This window comes from Zeus faber (assembly GCF_960531495.2).
Source record: "Zeus faber genome assembly, chromosome: 8".
Taxonomy (NCBI): Eukaryota; Metazoa; Chordata; class Actinopteri; order Zeiformes; family Zeidae; genus Zeus; species Zeus faber.
Window position 1 is genome coordinate 27,316,183 of NC_137195.1, and position 19,643 is coordinate 27,335,825.

The window sequence follows — 19,643 nt, forward strand, 5'->3', positions numbered from 1 at the left end:
TGTTGGGGCCACTATCAGTCTGTCATCTGGGGTCCACCCAAAACGGAGAGGACCAACCAGGAGCTCAAGGCTACCCTACCCTGTGCCGCCTGGTTTCCACCAATGCATCCACTTGGTCCACACATCTCCTCTGGGTTGAATATGCCTCTGGAGAAAGAGATCCTAGTCCCGTCTGTCAAGGCTCACGTCTGCCGGTGCCATGGGACTTGGTGCCCTGTTGAGAGCCTACGACCGCTACCAGTGGTGTGCCGACCGTTAGCGCTCTGCGGCCCCTGACTACTCCTCAGGGGATAGGGTATGGATCTCCACAGACCTGCCCTTAAAGACAGACCCCAGGAAACTCTCCTAGGTTCATCAGCCCTTTTGAGATCGGCAAGGTCCTGAGCCCGGCGGTGCTCAAACCGCCTCGTTCCCTGCGCTCAAACCGCCTCGTTCCATGCAGATTCATCCCGCGTTCCATGTTTCCTGGGTCAAGCCTGTCTCCTTTAATCCCGTGGTTCCCCCAGCTCCACCCCTCCACCCCCCCGGATCATTGACAACCATCCGTTGCCTCCTGGATGTCCGCTGTCGAGACCGTGACCTGCAGGGGGGGGGGGGGGGCGTACTGTCACAACTGCCCAGCCTGCTCCCCTGTGACCTGTGTGCTCTGTGTAAGTGTACTTTTCTTTTTTCAGTTTTGATGTGAATGTGATACCCCTTTCCCACTGCACCAAAAACCTGTTAACATCCACTAACATCTGTCATTAGTGGCAAATGTTACACCCGGGTTTCAATCCCAGGTCAAATAACCCGGCAGTAGTCAGTGGTATTTACCGGCTCTGGCTCCGATCGGCTCTGATGGAAAGATGACACGCAAATTTTCGGCCCTTTACCACCGCGATGTGACGCGTGTTGAAGTTCCAGACGTTGGCCCGTACATAGACAGTCATTTCATATCCGATTTAGAATCCAAAATCAGAAGATGACTCTTTTCCCGCCGCATGCTGGACCATGAAATGTGTTGAGGGTGGGGATCACTCCGTAGAGCGTCTCCACTCCCCTCTGCCAAAGGACCAGCATCAGGCGCTGCCGGTGCGCGGGTGCGGGCATGGATACTCCATGTTGCTTCTGTTTTTTTTTCCCCAGAAAGAAAGGCATACTCCTCTACTGGCAATGGTGAAGGTGTCAATTGCCTATTTTTAGCGTTATCCACATTAAAAAAAAACCCTGGGTATACCCACTAATTGTGGTGTAAAAACATTTTTTGGTGGTTTGTGGTCTGTCCCTCTTTTCTCCCCCTCTCTATCTCTATCCTCCGCTCAGGTCCTCGTTCCACAGGCTGATGATCGTCAGCAATCAGGCTAACTCCACTCTACCAGCAGCAGCTGCCAGAAATTAGGGACCTGCATATAAGCTCTGTTGTTCCCTTCCTCTGGTGCCAGATTGTCTTTGCCGACCGACCACACCTCTAGCGTCCCTGTTCTGACCCCGTGTTTCCTGTCCACGTGTGACCAGTCCCAGCTCTTCCAGTCCACCCTGCTCCTGGTTGTCAGCCCCCAGCCCATCTGCCTGTTCTTCCAGGATTCACCTGTAACGTTTCCCAGTTTGTAGTAAAAACTCTTGAAACTTCTGCCTCCCGTGTCTGCATTTAGGTTATGTTGCTGATATACCTCATAACACGTACGGTTGGTTTTATACTGTGACAAATGTTCTGAGTGTAAGGCGCTTTGGACAGAAATGTGCTAAATTACATAATGTAATGTGGAAATTACGAGCTGTTTCCACATGCCGACCGGCCGGGGCCACACAGGTTGGTCTAATACTGTAGCATGCCTCTTGTGTGCATGCGCACATAAAAAGACGGACACAACCTGACTCATTACAAGCGAGTCTATTCAGTGATCCCAATGATCCTGATGCCAATCTCTTTTTGTTTAAAATGTTTTCATGGCTGGGTCATTATTCACCCGCCCAAATTGGGAGTTACAAAAAAACCCTGAAGCTTTCCATTTTCATCCTATCAGCAATTTGTTAAGATTTTCTCTTTTTTTTTTTTGTTTGTGGGGCCCTGAATGACCAAAGCAGGTCTAATGGGCTGCCACAATTTTCAGTATAATCAGCGATTTAGAGGGAGTGAGTAACATCAGAATTTGGCCATATAAGCTCATTATATATTGTGTGTGTGTCGTACAGTCTTGGTCATATTGAACAGTAAGATAGTGATTGAAGTGATTGCAAAAAAAAAAAAAAAAGTTTGTACAAGCATTTTCAGAAACATTTTCGCTTCTGTCAATCAGTCATGCGACTTCTGTCGATGACATCACCTCTTCCTCTTTTGTTGTGTCAGTTGTCCAGTCAGCTGGCGGTTGTGTTGGTGATGTAGGTGGTCTAGCTGACTTGGTGCTGCTTGTGTGGGTGGGGGCATGGCATGGAGTGGGGTGGGGGGTATCCCGTGAATGCCGACTGACCGATTAGGTAATCAGTCACGACTGGAAACGGCAACCTGTAAAAACAACACAGCAGAGCTTCTCGCACAGGCCAGAGGCCGCTTGAAAATAGGGCCTGTACAGAGATGCAAGCGCACATGCACACACACACACACACACACACACCACGGTTACAAGGGCAGCCCTATTGCAAACTGCCACCAACACCATTGGATAATATTAACTGTTCAGGCAGGTCATATTTTAAAAATGGACTCTGAGGTCTAACTTGGCTCCTGGACCGATGCCCTCAGGTTATTTCTGGCTCTGCATTTACAGGTGTTTGTTCAGCCACAGAGCCTGTGCCAAGGGCTCGATAGGATACCCTCTTTAAGAAGTTCAAATAGACTGATGCCTGCTCCATTGGCTGTTTGGACCCCGAGAGCATGGGGCCACAGTCTGTAGACGAGTGAGTTTTCTTAATACATGTACCAATTGGAAAGATGCAGCTCCAGTCGTCATCTTCGGGGTTTTTTTTTTTTTTTTACAGTTTTGTGTCACCCAGGTTCAGGTCCTTGAGGTGGTCTTCTACCTGATGCCAAAATGTGTATTCTTCATTCTAGCCATCTTATTTGTCTGAGATTTGTAAAATTTAAAAATGGTTTTATATTTCATTATGTTTTTGGGAGTTAGCTTATGTATTTGCCAGCTCATTCTGTTAGTTTTTTTTCTTGGTCAAACTATAAAATAGATGGTTGGACTAAATTGACTTATTTCTGATTTTTTTTACATTTTCCTTCTGTAAAGAGGAAGAATCGAATCCAATAACTGACATTTTTCCGAATTTTTCACCCACATCCACACCCACCCAGTTCCATATTAGATCCCATGTGTAACTCAATTAGGGCATTAAGAAAAAATGGAAAAGAAATGTGTGTGTGTGTGTGTGTGTGTGTGTGAGTGTGTATATATATCCCGTAGTGATGCAATTGATAATTTAATTTTGAAGCAACATTCTGTATTTTCTGCAACAATTGCTTCCTAAAATTGCTTCCTAATGTTTACCGTCGGCCGATGTTAAAAAGTGCTCTGCGCTTTATCGGTTCCCTCAGCTTCTAGATTTCATCTTCCCCTCGTACTCTCATCTTCTCCGGTGTCCCTCTTTCCTTCAAGTGTTCCACTAACCCTTATATACATGCACTCTCTGCTTCAGGTTGCCTGCTGCCTGTCCGGTGGCCTCCTGCCCACGCCCGTTAGAAGCCATACCAGCTGAGTCAAGAGAAAGCCATCATTGAGAAATAACAGAAAGATAAAGCAAAACATGGCCGTGGCCGGATGTCCGGATTATTTCCTTCATCATCCAAATTATCAGGTAAATTTTCTTTTTTACGGTTTTGTACTTAAAGACGTTTTTATTTAGCTATTTTAGCTTTAGCTGAATGGGGTTGTAGAGCTTTGAACTTAAGAAGAGTCCTCTGAACCATTTTTCTCTGAAAAGAGACTTAACAGATTTAACAATGCATCTTAAGAAGCTCACAGCATGTTTTGGGCTTAAGCTCACTAGAATATGAACAGCTTTTGGACATAAATGGCTTAGAAACCGACTTTCTCCTTTCTTGTGCCTTAGTGAAAGCAAGGATATTAATGAAGCCACTGGGCAATTCTGCTTCCCTCTTCCATTCTGAACAAGAAAGCCGGGGCACTATCCTAAATATGAAAGGTCTTGTCTTGTTATAATGATGTTGCACAAGATACCATCAAGTATCGGAACGTTATAATTCTTAGTTCTAATTTGCACTTTCGAATCTGTACCTCACAGGCCAAACGAAAAGCTAATTTTCTTGGATTTCAACACACTTGTCAGATTTCAGACATGGAACTTGACTGAAGAGGTGGTGGGGTGGAGTCGAATGGGGTGGGGTGTGGTGGGGTGGTTGCAACATTCCAGCACCACTCAGCTACAGTACGAAGGGGATCTGACAGAACCACTGTGTAATGCTGTTCCTGGCGGCTTATGCACATGCCAGGGTAATGAGTGTACCATTCTTTGGCAACATTATTTAATTTGCGGCCCCTTTATTTATTTTTTTTCAAAGTTGAAGGACAGATCCGTGCGACATCCCTTCACTTTTGATCGAGACAGAGTTCTAAACGATACAGCTTTAAAATGTGCGTCATCACACCGTTAAGCACTAACTTGAAGCCGCCATTGTGCTTTCCCTTCCTCTCCAGATAGGTTATTTAAGTTGCCTCGTAGCTTTGGCTCAGAGCCAGCTTGCGGTCCTCGGTGGGGGATGAAAGGGGCCGCGCCCTGGTGCTCCCACTCTTCTAGCTGCATGGTACCACCATGTGGTGACAGCTGTTTCACCTTGCGTCACCCCTGTTGCATTATATGCCTCAGAAGTCATGTCATTGTTTTACTTGCATGTGTTAGCTTGACAAATGGTAGAAAAGGATTTTCTATATATTTTATGTATTTGTAACAAAAATGAATGCCTCTCACAGCAGACCCAAAAAAACGGTGTAGTTAAAAATTTTGCCTATAATGCGCACAATGGTGTTAGCTCGGAAAATTATCTTTTGGGCTTGAAAGCAGCACTGGAAATCAGTGTATCCAGTGCCATTATGAAGATCAATTGTGCGGAGAAAAGCATTTTTTCCGCCTTTATAACGCCTTAAATCACAGACTGTGACGGACGCAATTATGTGAAACTCAATTTGTTTTTTCCGGAGAGGAAGTTTCCTTTTTATTCCAGAAGTCCATACTGGGGTTTGTGCTCTGTGTTTCATCAGACTTGTTGTTTTTCTCTCAAGTCCTGCTGAATATACTGTTGAGGCCTATCAGAAGTCCTAATTTGGACACATGCTTCGCAGAATGCTGGCTACTCACTTTAAGAGCAGTTGTCGAGTTAATTATCAACAGGATAGAATATACAGCACAGAGAGGATTAAGGGGGTGTGTTTATTTTATTGCTTTCAGCTGTTCGGGGAGACAAAGGCCTGTAAACATGTTGGATCCTTGTTAGCCGCTATGCCAGCAAAGGCTTGTTGTTTGTTTATTTTCACTGAATTCCATCTTTTGTTGGCTCAAATTGGAGCAAAGGTTCTCTCAACGTTAGTATTAGAAAAGCGCCGACGTTAGCCTGTTCAGAAGCTAGTCAGTTATCTGCTGGTCATTTGGTTATTAGCTTTATCCATGACCTTTGACCTCAGAGCCAAAGGACAGAGAGAGCTCAGCCTCCTCCGGGCAACGAGTCTTCCTGATCTTCACAGATTAGAGAAACAGGCTTTCACAAGCACAGATACTCACGACTAGGGTGCGTAATTGTGTCTTGCCTGTCTTTGTGGGTGAGCTGCAATCCGTCCAGCCTACTCACAATCTAAATATTGCACCACGAATGCAGCAGATGCTTTTATTGCTTCAGCTGGGCACATTGTTCTACATTCATTGCAGAAGGAACCCACATTTAATGAGGCCAGTCGCAATTCAAATAACTAACCCGACAGATATAACACGGAACAGAGAGGCTGAGGTGAACTCCCATCGGCACAGTAAAGCCTCATATAAGGTGTCCATAAATAGAGCCTACATAATATAATATTATGGGCAGTAGCTCAGGAGGTAGAGGGGGTTGTCTAGTGATTGGAAGATTGCTGAAGAGCCCCTCCTGGTAGCGGCTGAAGTGTTCTTGAGCAAGACACTTACCCCCCTAACTGATCTCGTTGTCGTATGACCAGAAAATCCCTATATATAAATGCACCATGTTTAGGCTAGGTGAGCTTTATTTAGGTAGCCATGTTTGCTTCCAACTTCCATTGGTTCTCACAAGATGCTAACTCTGTAAGGAGTGAGTAATCATCCTGCTTTAATTGTCTTTTGAACCAGGCATGTGCAGGGGGGGTACGAGCACCCGCCCATGGTGCCCTTTTTATCAGGCGCGTTTTTTTTTTTTTGTTTTTTTTGTGATGTGTGCACAGCAGAGCGCAGATTGCGGGCGTTCCGATGCGCACCATTGCGGGTGCGCATGGTCTGCGCTCCGCTGTGCCGCTCCGTTTCCCTATGGAACAAAACAAAACACCGTGCGTAATGGGAACACTTCCTCACTCACTCTCTCTCTCGAACCCCTCCAACACTGGAGTTTTCCTCTCTGCTTTCGAGGAATATACCTGGCCATTCCACCTGAGCTCCAATCTTCCGATGGGAGGAGCTGACTGGTCTGTGGTCAGTAGTAGAGCAAGAGACAGGAATCCAGAATTAACAGTAAAATACCTTCCATTTGAAGATTCGTTACTGGAAAACGCAAACTTTAATGTCAGTTGAGGTCTTCTAAGGCGGCCGCACCCCGTCACCCTCCTCCAGTGATAGAAATCACACTGGAGAACATGGGAGCAGTGTGCTGGTATTCTTTATTTCTTTTCTATTTTGTAATTTTTTTTTTAGTGCATCAGAGTAGATGATTGTCTAGGCAAGATAGGCACATTCATGAGGAATGTGTCCTCAGCGCACCCGTGATCTGCACACATCGGAGTGCAGATCACAGGCGCCCTGTTGTGCCCCATCGCGGGCGTGATATGCGCTTCGCCGTGCTGCTCTTTTTGCCCAGAGCGGCAAAATGCCTAGAACCGGAGCTGGGGGTCCATGTTCCTGTTTTATTTTTCTTTTTTTCTTTCAAAGCACCTGCCCCTCTTAAAGTCTCTGCACGGCACTGTTAGTGAAGTGAGATCTCACTGGAAGTGAGATCTGATCACCAGTAGTTACTCGACAGCTCTGAGCGGAGAGGACGAGAGCCTCCTCTCCCTCCCTCTCTCTCCCTCCACTCCAGTTTCAGAACACAGTAAACTGCACTTACACCGTTTCAATGCAAAAAATTTTACTGGCAGATAAAAAAAAAATCCTCGGTCATCAATGTCAATCGCGATCGATTGAGTCGATAGACGTTTTAATCGTAAATCTGCTCAAGCCTCTTCAGAAGCCTCCTGGTTGGCTTGGTAGAGCAATGGGCATGAATACATTGATTGAAAGGAGGCCTTACCCTCTACTGAATACAGAACGACATGAGCCCTCTTAAATGAGCAGTCCAATTTCCTGTACGGAGTCTTTATTCTTTTATATTATCTGCTTTATGTTCTTTATCATATGGACTTGTAAGAACTTCGGACGTTATTATCTCCCCCTCTAGCCCATGGATGGTGTTTGGAGCCAATAAAGACCTATATACCAAACTTCATCCCACTCACCCTCCTTCTCCTATGCGAACCACTCAACAATGGAGAATCTGTTGCCTGCTTGTTGTTGGTGATGGACAGGCTGTGTGAGTGGCCCGGGGTGGGGTTGGGGCAGCGTGGGTTTAAAAAAAGGGTGAGCGGCCGAAAGGTAGGGTTACATCGGTTGAAGTCAACTTGCGTCACCCGCTGTGACCTCTGGTCAGAGTTATCACAACTTACGCGGAGTTGAGTCTACGTGATTCTGGGCTGATTTTCCGCTCGCCGCCAGGTTTTTGGAGATCGCCGAGCAAAGTCCCAGATCGTAGGAAAGTCATGAGCGACGAGCATGTGGTGTGAAGTGCTCACGATGCAATTTCGACTGCTTGCCGAGCGTTTGCCGACGCCGGCGAGATATAAAACATCTTTAATTTCTGGTCGTGTCGGGATTGAGTCGGGAGTGACGCAACAAGCTACAGCCAATGAGAGCAGAGACGGAGAGATGGGTGTGCAGCGGAGCAGCAGCCAGAAACACACAGCATGCTTATTTTACTTTTCTTCTTTAGGTTTTTAATATGTTTCTTATTTAAATTCAGCTTTTTATTCAGTTTTTACAGTGATCAACAGTATAATAAAAAAAAAAGATCCTGTCCCGTGCATAACCAGTGTCAATTCCCGTGTGTGTTTTCGTGACAAACCGTAGTTTGGAGACCCGACAGACTTGTCAGGGATTCCTCATGGTGAAGGTCTTGTAATGTGTCACCGATCAGTCATGTAGTGTGAGAACCACAAGACAGAAAGTTGTGTAGCGTGATCAATCGATCTGACAACTTTGAAAGTGGTTTAGTGTGTCCATGGCATTACTGTGATCCATTATCAAGCCCCACCTTGCCAGGGGTGGACTGTTAAAACATACAAGACATTTTCCCGGTGGGCTGGCGCACCTTTGGGCCAATATGATGTTTTTATTTCTTTTTATAAAAATAAATAAATTGTCCTACGGCCGGCCCATAGAGCAGAGACTCATTGGTTCTTTTTCTATACTGACACTGGGCTGGCCCAATCACATCTCTTCTGAGGCCCATCCCCTCCCCTCCGTCCTCTGTTTCTCGTCTCAGATGCCGTGGCTCAGAGCTCGTAGCGCCGCAGTGCGATTACAGTGATTTTTGACAGACGGGCTTTTTGTTTTGTTCATTCCATTACGCAGTGATCGGGACAGTCCTTTAGTTGTGTTTAAACATTTTGTTTCATACAAGTAGGAAACAAATTAAACTAGCTCATACAAAAGGATAAGACTGACGTACGGTGTACGGCACGCTGCCGAGGAGAAAAAAACTCCACTCCTATTCTCTGAAGTAAGGAAATTAGGAAACGAAATAAATCTGTTCATCCTGAACCCTGCTCTGAGTCCAGTACACACGGCAACAAAATTTCAGTCTCTGTTGTTTTGATTTCGCCGAGGGCTTCGCATTTGGTCTTTACAAATGGAAATGATGTACGTGTTTATTTGCATTACATATAGAGCGAGGAAGTGAGATCAGATCACAAGTGGTTACTGGAGACGCATTTGAAGACGCATTCTAAACACCAGGTGTGAGCAGACGTACTGAGAGATGTCCACTTGTGATCAGATCACCCAAGGTGCATGTTAATGCCAGGTGTAAACAGGGCCGACCTCAGTCACTCGCTTAGCCCCCCCCCCCCCCGGGCCGTCTGGGCCAAAAATGCCAGGGCCAACTTTTTGTTCCAATCCAGCACCTCACCTCCCATTCCTGCTTTTGGAACAAATGTATTTCAAGTTTCAAGTTTTTTTTAAGTGGTTTTCTTTATGGCTCTTTAAATTGACTTCTTCTGAGGCACTTCAGTGGACGAGAAGTGGCTTTCATTTTCACTTGAAGAGGGAGGTCAGCCGGTGGCCATAAGGGAAGAATTTGACGAGGATTCTCCGTAGGCTGAGACGACGTATCAATACAATATCAATACAATATCAATCATGAAACTTGCTTTAATATTTACCCCCATATTGTTGAGAGGACATATTATTCCCAAAGCTATTCTAAGCATTTATCAAAGCTATTCTAAGCAAACCCACACATGGAGTACATGGGTACATTCAGTTTTGTATACATAATGTGTATTTTTCCACTAAACTCCTGTTGAAGTTATTCTTCAATACCCGTAGCTGTTGAAGTTTGTGTAAAATCGATCCATCCAGCCACCACATTTAACCTTAGTCTGACCTCCTCATAAATCGTGGCTTTGACCAGGTCTTTGGTCATGCTTAAGGCCAGACCTCTGGCCCTTTTGGCTCTGTGTTGTTTTAAAAGCCTCAACTTCGTCCTCAGTCCTCTGTTGACCTTTTCAAAGATAAAAGCTGAACCCTCTACCCCTGGCTCTTAGTTGAAGTTTGTTTCAGCGCATCAATATGAAAGGGCTCTTATACGCTGCTTGTAAAAACCCGGCCTTGCCCTCAGTCCATATTTGACCCCTTTCTTCAGGAACTTGAGCAACACGTGTGTGTGTGTGTGTGTGTGTGTGTGTGTGTGTGTGTGTGTGTGTGTGTGTGTGTGTGTGTGTGTGTGTGTGTGTGTGTGTGTGTGTGTGTGTGTGTGTGTGTGTGTGTGTGTGTGTGAGAGAAAAGAACGGGTGGAGGAGAATAGAATGGAAGTTGAATAAGAATAAAAGAGGACAGGGGGGACATCTGTTTTTCTTTTCACTTGGCAAGAAAAAAAGGGCCGTGCTCTTTCATGTGTCATCTCATTTTGCCTTTCCCCCTGTCTTGTCTCAGCCCCTGTAAGCTTCACTAACCCTCAAAGTGAATGTATAGCAAGGGTATTCCATGCCTGAGAATTATCCTAAAAGGGCAACGTCTGCAGGACGAAATCCCTAATGTTAACATTCGGGCTTCTTTGCCTTTAGAGGCATCAAAGGCTGTCTGGCTTTTGGATTTTCTTTGTCAGCATTGTCCACAAAAGAGACCAAGGTGTGACTTGAGTCTCTGTTAAGTCCTACCTTGGGAGGGTGCTGGTTGTGTGTGTGTGTGTGTGTGTGTGTGTGTGTGTGTGTGTGTGTGTGTGTGTGTGTGTGTGTGTGTGTGTGTGTGTGTGTGTGTGTGTGTGTGTGTGTGTGTGTGTGTGTGTGTGTGTGTGTGTGTGTGTGTAAAGCAGTGTTCAAACCCAATATATTGTGCGACAGGCTGTTGCTTTTGCGGAGCTGAACCACGCTCTTAAAGTTCCGGCTAAATTTTCCAAATCATGTAAGACACACACACACACACACACACACACACACACACACACACACACACACACACACACACACACACACACACACACTACATGCCGCACTGTCCGGCCAACCGGCATCCCTGTGCAATTTGGGTGGCTAGAGAAAGGATCGGTCACAGTCTGGTAGCTAGACCCGACAACACTGTGCGTGGCGCCGATTCAGTCGTCCCTGCGCTGGTTTTGCGCTTGTATTTAAAAAATTATAATATTATGTTTATATATATATATACACATTGATATACAAATATTAAGAAAGGAAAGACTAAAGGAACATTTTTTTTTGTCTTGTTTTGGCCAAAGATATTGCAACCCAGAGCGATGACAGAGAGCAGACAATGCGACGTAGTAATTGGATGCGGTTGGGTTAGTTGGTGTGGAGGAGGTGGGGGCAGGGAGCGAGGGGCTGGGGGGGGGTTTGGCTTAGTACCATATCTAAAACATTATAACCTCGGTTGTAGTCCGAAGATAGAGCGATGGCGGAGAGCAACTCTGAATCATTCCGTAATGAGTCATTTCTTTCCGCCCAACGCTCGGGCCCAGCAAAGTTTTGCCGGCGCAGCGTGGTTGATGTGTTTGGTGGCGGTCAGGCTTAGCGGGCTTTCGTGAAGCATGGATGCGGCCGGGAGAGAATCCTCGTCAGACCTCCTCACAGTGAGTCCCCTCTTGTCAAGCGCTTGTAGGAGTTTCATTGTTGAGCGCGCGTGGAAGACCTCTTCTGATATCGGTGCGATTATTCTTTCGCTGGAGAGAAGGGTGGTTGTGAATGTTGCGGGCGGCCAAATGTTGCCGTTACGGCGGCATCCTGGGATGTCCTTGTCTGAAGCGTTTATTGTTCCTGTATTCCTTGCAAAATCGATGGGAATGTAACGGCGAGGGTTGTATTTTATTGATTATTATGTGGCTCTGCATCATAGTACGTTTCATTTTTGTAGAAAATATCTCAAATGTGTTGAATGGTTAACAATAGTGTTTCGTCATTTTTTTCAGGTGTGGGGTCTATTGTGTTATAGTGAATATGAAATAGAATATTTGCGTTTATCAATACGTCTTCCCCGACCAGTTTAGCCCTTAAATTGTAAAGCAGGGAATAGCGGCCCCAATTTCTGACGGCTCAGATTTGCCTCTCTGGATGGAGGAACTTGACTTTTAGGTGGAATAGAACAGATTCTATCCACTTGTGTGGTGTTCATTTAACTTAACTTGCTTTTCCTTTACTCCTTTTCTTTTGTCCGGTCATTCACAGTTCATTACCAGAGCAAGTTTTTGCGACACCAAGCCGCTCTATACACACACACACACACACACACACACACACACACACACACACACACACACACACACTGGACTGGCATGCTATAACCCGGCTAGCGCTCCCTTCAAATCAAATGAAAAACAAATCAAGAGAGTGTGTCACAACTCTCAATGAGGCAGAACAACTAACCGCAGCTTTTGTTGCTACATAAGAGTTCTGCCGTGTGTGTGTGTGTGTGTGTGTGTATGTCACAAGTTGTATTCTTGGACAAGGGGGAGCCAGGCACAGAAATCCACCACAGTACATTCTGTTCCCGCTCCTGCTGTTAGGCCGGACTAGCAAGCACACCAATCTTATCACACACACACACACACACACACACACACACACACGTACACACGCTAGTTGACTTGCACACCAACAGATGTTTATAAGCACTCTTATAAACACAAATGCACGCGGGAACACTTAAGTCAAATTCAAATCAGCACAGAATAGTTTATTTATTTTGTTGGGTGGAGATGGTTATCAGCCCCACACCAGCCGTCTAAGGAGTGAGCACGTCTGCTGTGCTTAAGGGCCTCGCTTGTCCGGAATTCTGGATCCCGTGTGTGTAGGTTTGGTGTTAAGTCATTCTTCCAGCGGTATAGCAGTTTGACGTCTCCCTCTCTCTCTCTCTCTCTCTCTCAGCAGGAAAATGTGGATCGCACCACGAATCACCGACAAACAGCTGATCACATTGGTCCGAGCTTCCAGCAGTCAGCCAATAGCAGTTCCCCACACCACCAAGGTTGGTCGGCCTCAAAATCAGTCCATCCGTCAATGCAGTGGTTACGTCTTTTTTATACTGTGTGTGTGTATGTGTATGTATGTGTGTGTGTGTGTGTGTGTGTGTGTGTGTGTGTGTGTGTGCGGCATGAAGTTCTACTTGGAAGCTGGTATCAAACATATAGTCTTATCCTTTACTTATAGAACCGCTATACCGTTTTACTACCAAACTGTGTGAATAAGCAAAGGAGACGGCGATAAATACCTCATAGTACAGGGTTAAGCTGGAAAAATAAATGACATATAGTGTGTGTGTGTGTGTGTGTGTGTGTGTGTGTGTGTATATATATATATTATAATGTGTATATATAATATGGGTCTCTTCGCTGTAAACATTTCATCAGTTCAAAGGGCGGTCCTCGCGGACACGGGGTGCCATTATAATTATGCCGTCTTTTTAATTGTGCCATACAGGGTGCACCCTGGACAATGGGAGCATAAGAATTAAGCACAATATTGGCCCAGCATGGGACCTTAGGAAGGGGCGAGTCCGCCAGGGCTCTGAGAGTGAATTAGAAAACACTCTGCCCTGAAATGGGAAATAAATGGAGCAGAAATAACATTGTCATTTTTCAGGATTTCCCCCCCGCGCGGAGGGAAAGGGCAGTAGGGTGACTTTCATTGGGAACGTTGTTAAATATATATTTCTCACCGTTTTTTTTGTTTGTTAGTTCCCCCCCCCCCCCCCATTTAGCATGGTGGATGCACCTAAAGTGGAATGTAAAAATAAAAACAAAAAAAAGTGGGTTTTTTTTTTGTCTTTTCTAGAACTATAATCTCAAATTATAAACATTTTTTTAAGGACATTGTCATTACATATAATTTAGGTGTGTTCTAACTGTAACGGTTTTAAGTACTCCATTCTCCTTCCAGTAAACACTGCCGTTCTCACATGACCGTATTCAGCTGAGCGAAGACTTACATGAAGCCCCACAGCGGCAGTATTATTAGGAGTGAGGCGATAATCCTCTCAGACATTATTTAACTAAATTTTACTTTAAAATCCACTCTTTTATTCTCATCCGACTTTAATGTGGCTGCTTGCTGCCCTCGTCGCTAGCCTAGAGAAGACATAAACCTATTAGTGTTGTGTTGAAGGGAGAACAGCAGACCTTTGTTGTAACATGACCGGGACATCATTTCATATTTTTAGAATAAGTGCTGAGAGATATGCCATTGAGTGGCTTATCAGGGTGCGTTGAAAAGCAAATGAATGGCTGCCTGATAACCGAATGAATGCTGGGTCAAATAACCTCAAATTGTTGAGATTACGGTTGGAAGCCCATTTACTGTGTCAGCGTTTGAATTACCGCAGATATCTCAACGATTAGGGCTTGACTTTGCAGTCATTATTCACCGAACTGAGGCAGGGACAGTGTGCAGGTTTTGTTTTTGAGGGAGAGTCGGGGCTTGACACGTGCACAAGCAAGGGCACATGAGCACAAAATTCAAAGATGAGGAGTCGCGGGCTTAAAGTTTTGCTATTTCTAGTAACGTCACTGGTGAGACTTTAAACATACTTTTACGTAATTAACTATGGGTTTATTAAATGAGTAGTTCATGTACCAAAATCGATTGTACGTATATAATAGTAAAAACATCAGCATTTGTTTGTTTTGAAATAGTTCACCAAAATATATTGAAATGTATTGAATTATTGAAATTTTTTCAAATGGTTATTTGATGTTGCATCAATTGTTTTAAAGTTACAGCATGGATTCAAACTTTACTGGGGACCCAAATCATCTTTGTCTGAGTATTGTTTCATTATTTTTAAGTATTTAAAAAAGTCCATTGCAACTTAATATGAGGGATCCAGAAGGTGTCTATTGGCTGCAATTTGTATGATTGGTATTTAATAATGTATTGGATTATTTTCATACTGTATCTGGTCACGGAAATTTTCATCTAAAAATCGGGTTAACTTTTGTTATGGGAACAAAGCTTAGATTTAAATTTCTTGAATATGGGGGTGAATATGGTCTCATTTAGGACTGTGTTTAAGGACTTGTTGTGTTCCTTATCATTTTGCATACAGAGTAGACCAAATGTTATCTACCGCTACATGCTACGCACTTATCTCAGAACAAGCTGGAATTTGGCAGTCTGTTTAAGGCAAATTTTAGCCGTTGGTAATGAAAATTTTAGAAAAAACACAAAGCAATGTATTAAGAATGAAGAATATTTGTTTGTTAGATATTTGGTTGTGTCTGACACCAGGGCACGTACACAGAGTCGATTTTAGATCTAAAATAAATGTTTTTGAATTAAATAAGGAAACTCACACACAACTCGCATTACAAACGGTAGAAACAGAATATAAAAGAGATACTGATGGTGATATAATACTGAACACTGCTTTAAATTAAATTACCTAAATAAGCCCATTTCGGCTAAGGCTGCTAATACCTTGTGGTCCTCTAGGGGTCGCTATTGGGCTGGATTCGATGCCAGGTGGCCGTCAATATACCTGCATTCAAGTATTTCTAATACTGTGGTGCATTGCTTTCACTTAACTAATTATTTATTTTACATTGGCTATGTCATAATAATGTCAAAAAATGTTTTTATAATAAGATATGTGCCGAAATGTTCTTAATATCAGGAAATATATAGTTATTTTCTCCTTATCACGACGTAGCCAATCATCAAATATATTGCTGTGTGAGCGCAATATGCTTCCGTATACTGTTGATATAATTTTGCAATTGATATCCCAACCCCGATTGTTTGAAATTTCCAATTAAAAAATATTGAATTTGATTTATTGCAACAGGTTTCTGTGGTAACACATTAACTTATTTGCTAATAATTACTGTTATTACTATTTATTATAGTAATTTGGGTTTACCAAAACAAAACCATCAACATAATAAGACACAGACTTTAGCAATGTAACTTCTACTACGAAATGTAATTTTGTAGTAAGTAATAATAAAATCTGAAGCCCTTGAGTAGTGAGAGTGGAATGTAACAAGCAGCTTTCGGAAATACAGACATCATTGGTGTCGCATTTCATCAGAGGAAAGGTTTGAAAAATTGTTTCATGTGCAAATGCTTTCTGGGCGTCTTGAAGCAATTTTGGGGGGGAATGTCTTGCCTGAGACCCGAGGGAACTCGCCAATTTATCCTTTTTTGCTCTAAGCATAAAATAATGTACTTAAATATGCTTTAAAAACACATCTTACATTTTCAAAAGTTATAGAATTGTCATTCATTTTAACATAAATTCACTATTCAAATAAAATTATGGTAATGCAGAGTTTAAATTCTATTACATAACTTACTTGTTACAAGAAACATTTCTTATTAATAAATTCTCATGAAACCATTTCAAAACTAAACTAATGTCCATGCGTCATAACTTCACATTTTTGATAAATAAAACTTCAAACCCCCTTTACTTTCCAATTCAACACTGTTTTGCATGGACAGTGTGGTACTGGAACATACACCGTGAAGCATGCAAGCAAAATCTGCCTCCCAAGACAGCAAAACAAAAAGAAACATTTGAACAAAACGGATTTTAACAACCACCTCCAGTTATTACAGCTATGCCTCTCCCTTTGTCAAGGAAAACTGGCACACAATTGCGAGGGTACACACCCAGACACCCACATGTTTAACCACACACACTTACTGTATACAACCACTCTTGCAAATCCACATGGGAGCAGAGGCGACATATGGCATGTTCACTTGAATGAGGGGGGCAGAACCTGGGAGAACTTCCGAAGTGTATTCGTCGGTGGCTCGCCGTTCGTAATATTTTCTATCCTGGCCTGAAAAAAAAAAAAAGTTGCACCGGCACATAAAGGTTTTTTTAAAGCACTCGCTCTCACCCTTGCTCTCGGTCTTGCTCTGGCTCACTCTCTAAAAAGGCTGGGCCCCCCAGTGGGTGTGTGCTGTCGCCAGAGGTATTGTCCTCCCCAATGCAGAGCCACGCTTTACAGTTTAGGCTTGATCTACGGCCCCCGCTGATCGCCCACTGGGCTCCATCTGTGCACATGTATGCACTCAATTGATACATATGCAAGCATAATGAATGCATAGACTGCATTTCTGGCCAGAGGAGACTCAGACGAGCTATAACGATTCGCCATTGATATAATGGTCCTGTTTTTACTCCAGCCTCCGTCGCTGCTTTTGTGCATATTCTAGACTTCTCAGACTTGCCTATCTTTACAGTTGCTTAAAAGTGTGTTTTGCGTTTTCTAGACAATAGAGAAAGCTTGGCCTAATTTCAACCCACCGCTGAGATTTAGTTAGATCTCAACGTGTCTCAAGACCATTTCTCATGTGAAGCAAGAGCTGAAGTTTGCAGCCATTTTTATGTTCAGCCTAAGAAGGTGGCATGAGTATACTATACTAGTCATGCTTCCTTACTAACTTTAAATGTGTATTAATAATAATAATAATAATAATAATAATAATAATAATAATATTAATAATAAGTTCTTATTATACCGAAGTGCTTATCATTTAAAGTTAGTAACAAGTGGAGGCTGAATGCCAGTTAATGACTGTGCAATATTGATTATTTTATTACATTTTAATCATTAAAAGTCCTTAATGTTGAATACATCATTGAAGAAGCCTGTATTTTATGTATTTTCTCCAAATACTGTGTCAAAGATAAACAACCATCATCTATTCCAATTCTAAATTGTTGTGTGTGTGTGTGTGTGTGTGTGTGTGTGTGTGTGTGTGTGTGTGTGTGTGTGTGTGTGTGTGTGTGTGTGTGTGTGTGTGTGTGTGTGTGTGTGTGTGTGTGTGTGTGTGTGTGTGATAATTCAGGATCATTCTGTCTGTCTCCGTGTTTTTGAGGCAGGGTTGTGACAGGGCTTTGCATGCAACAGTGTATGAAAGTAGCTTGAATGTGTAGCGTGCGTTCGAGAGCAGCCTGGGACAGGTTTACTAGTAGGGTAATTTTCTCTGACTAAATAGAGGCTTAGTGTCTCTCCTACAGATTGCAAAGGGGATTATTCACAATCGTGTTTGTTACTCTAATTGTCATCTTTATATTTATTTTCCTCTGGACTTGAAATAATAATGATAGAAATTATAATAAGCCTAATTAGAATAGACTAATACTGGCACTAAAACTGTACCGGCATTGGAGAAAATGCTAAATACAAAGAGTATCAGTTGTTAGAAGTCTCTAATAGCAAATTTTGGTAGTTGATACCAATACTGATGGAATTTGATTCTCGTTTCCATTGCCTTCAAGTAGTTCAGTTTTATTCAACATGTAAGCAATATTTTGCATTAACAAAATGTATGAACATTTTAAAATAAAAATGTAGGCACAAGTAATCACAAGTAATCTATATGTCAATGGATATGTTCTTATGACCCAAAACTAACTGTCCCAAGTTTATACTGCTCACTCACAGGAAAGGATGAAGTATGTATTTAGTAGCAAATGATACTGAAATGTTGGGAAACCTCAATAACCATCAACAGTAAGCATCAATTCTTGCTGCGTCTCCTCTGTGTTTGTTCAAACCTGCGCTCTGTGCTTCTGTGCACGTAGCTCCTTAGTGCTCCAGGCAGGATCTATACTCTACGTAGCCGCTGCAGCTTACCTGTCTCTATTAATACCTCCAGATTAACTACCTGTGAAGCAAAGGCACCTGTGACAAGGCTACCTGACACGTTTCCAGGACAGGGCCCCTTTCAAAGTGCACGGATTACTTTAAGGCCGCGGGGTGTGGCGTGATGAGTTCCTACTAGGACGCTGGAGCCTTCGGGCCCCGCTGGAAGACGTCCGGGTGGGTTGGGGCGAATTTCATTTCATTCCCTTTTGAATTAATTATATTGAGAGACAAATCCCATCACAAAGATACAGTACAGCAATGATGTCTGCATATTTATTTATAACTGCAGTATCAACAATAAAAGGGTAATTACAAAAGAATGTTGCTGTTATTATTGTATAAATTCATCTTATTGTAGAAGTTCATCTCCATCACCTGATACCATGAAGCAGCTTTCTATTGCATCATGGACGCATCGCATGGTAGAGTTTGTCTTCACCTAGTGGTATACCAGGGCCCTGCAGTGTGGTGGTGCGATTTAGTGCAAGGGTTCAGGTTATGGTCATGATACTCCTGGCCTGAGATGGCTTTGCGTTTACATAATGAAGAATTATTCATGTGTTATTGTTAAAGATCAGCTCTCTAGCAACAGATAATTACTTGGCAGTAAAAAAAACAGCTCCAAGTTTACTTGATTCATAAAAGTTTTACACTTTGAGGCAAAGAATTGCAATACTTCTCTTCGTTTGTGCTCACTTCAGACTTTCTTGTGAAGTTAGGTCCTGAAGTAAAAAAAAAAATTGGTTCATGAATATAAATCAAGAAGATTTTTTTTTTCTCTTCTTTTCAAAGGGCCTTTGAGGGTAAACTCAAAATAAAAAAAATAAAAAAAAAGCCCAACTTTGCATTATTTCTAGAGCGTTACTGTTCTTACCAGTGGTGAACTCGGAGCGGGAGCTTACACTGTGACACCAATGAACTCCCTTGCTGGGAGTTTAAAAGTGTTCTGGGCAGGTTCATACTTGTCCCTGTAATCCCCGAAGATCTGAACAAAACTTATGTCGTCAGTAGAAGCCTTGCTGATTCAGCACTCTGGCAGAACTGGTTACCTATCATCAGTGTGTGTGTG

General features: G+C 43.2%; 1 protein-coding gene across 2 annotated transcripts in view; it reads left to right on the plus strand.

The window, feature by feature from the left end:
* Nucleotides 1-19,643, plus strand: part of grb10b (growth factor receptor-bound protein 10b) — a 79,288-nt gene that overhangs the window by 14,883 nt on the left and 44,762 nt on the right. For both annotated transcript variants that reach the window (XM_080005279.1, XM_080005280.1), the window contains exons 2-3: nucleotides 3,619-3,777; nucleotides 12,837-12,936. In XM_080005279.1, the coding sequence (XP_079861405.1) occupies nucleotides 3,727-3,777; nucleotides 12,837-12,936 (151 nt within the window). In that variant the 5' untranslated portion in view covers nucleotides 3,619-3,726. The remainder of the gene's footprint in view (nucleotides 1-3,618; nucleotides 3,778-12,836; nucleotides 12,937-19,643) is intronic.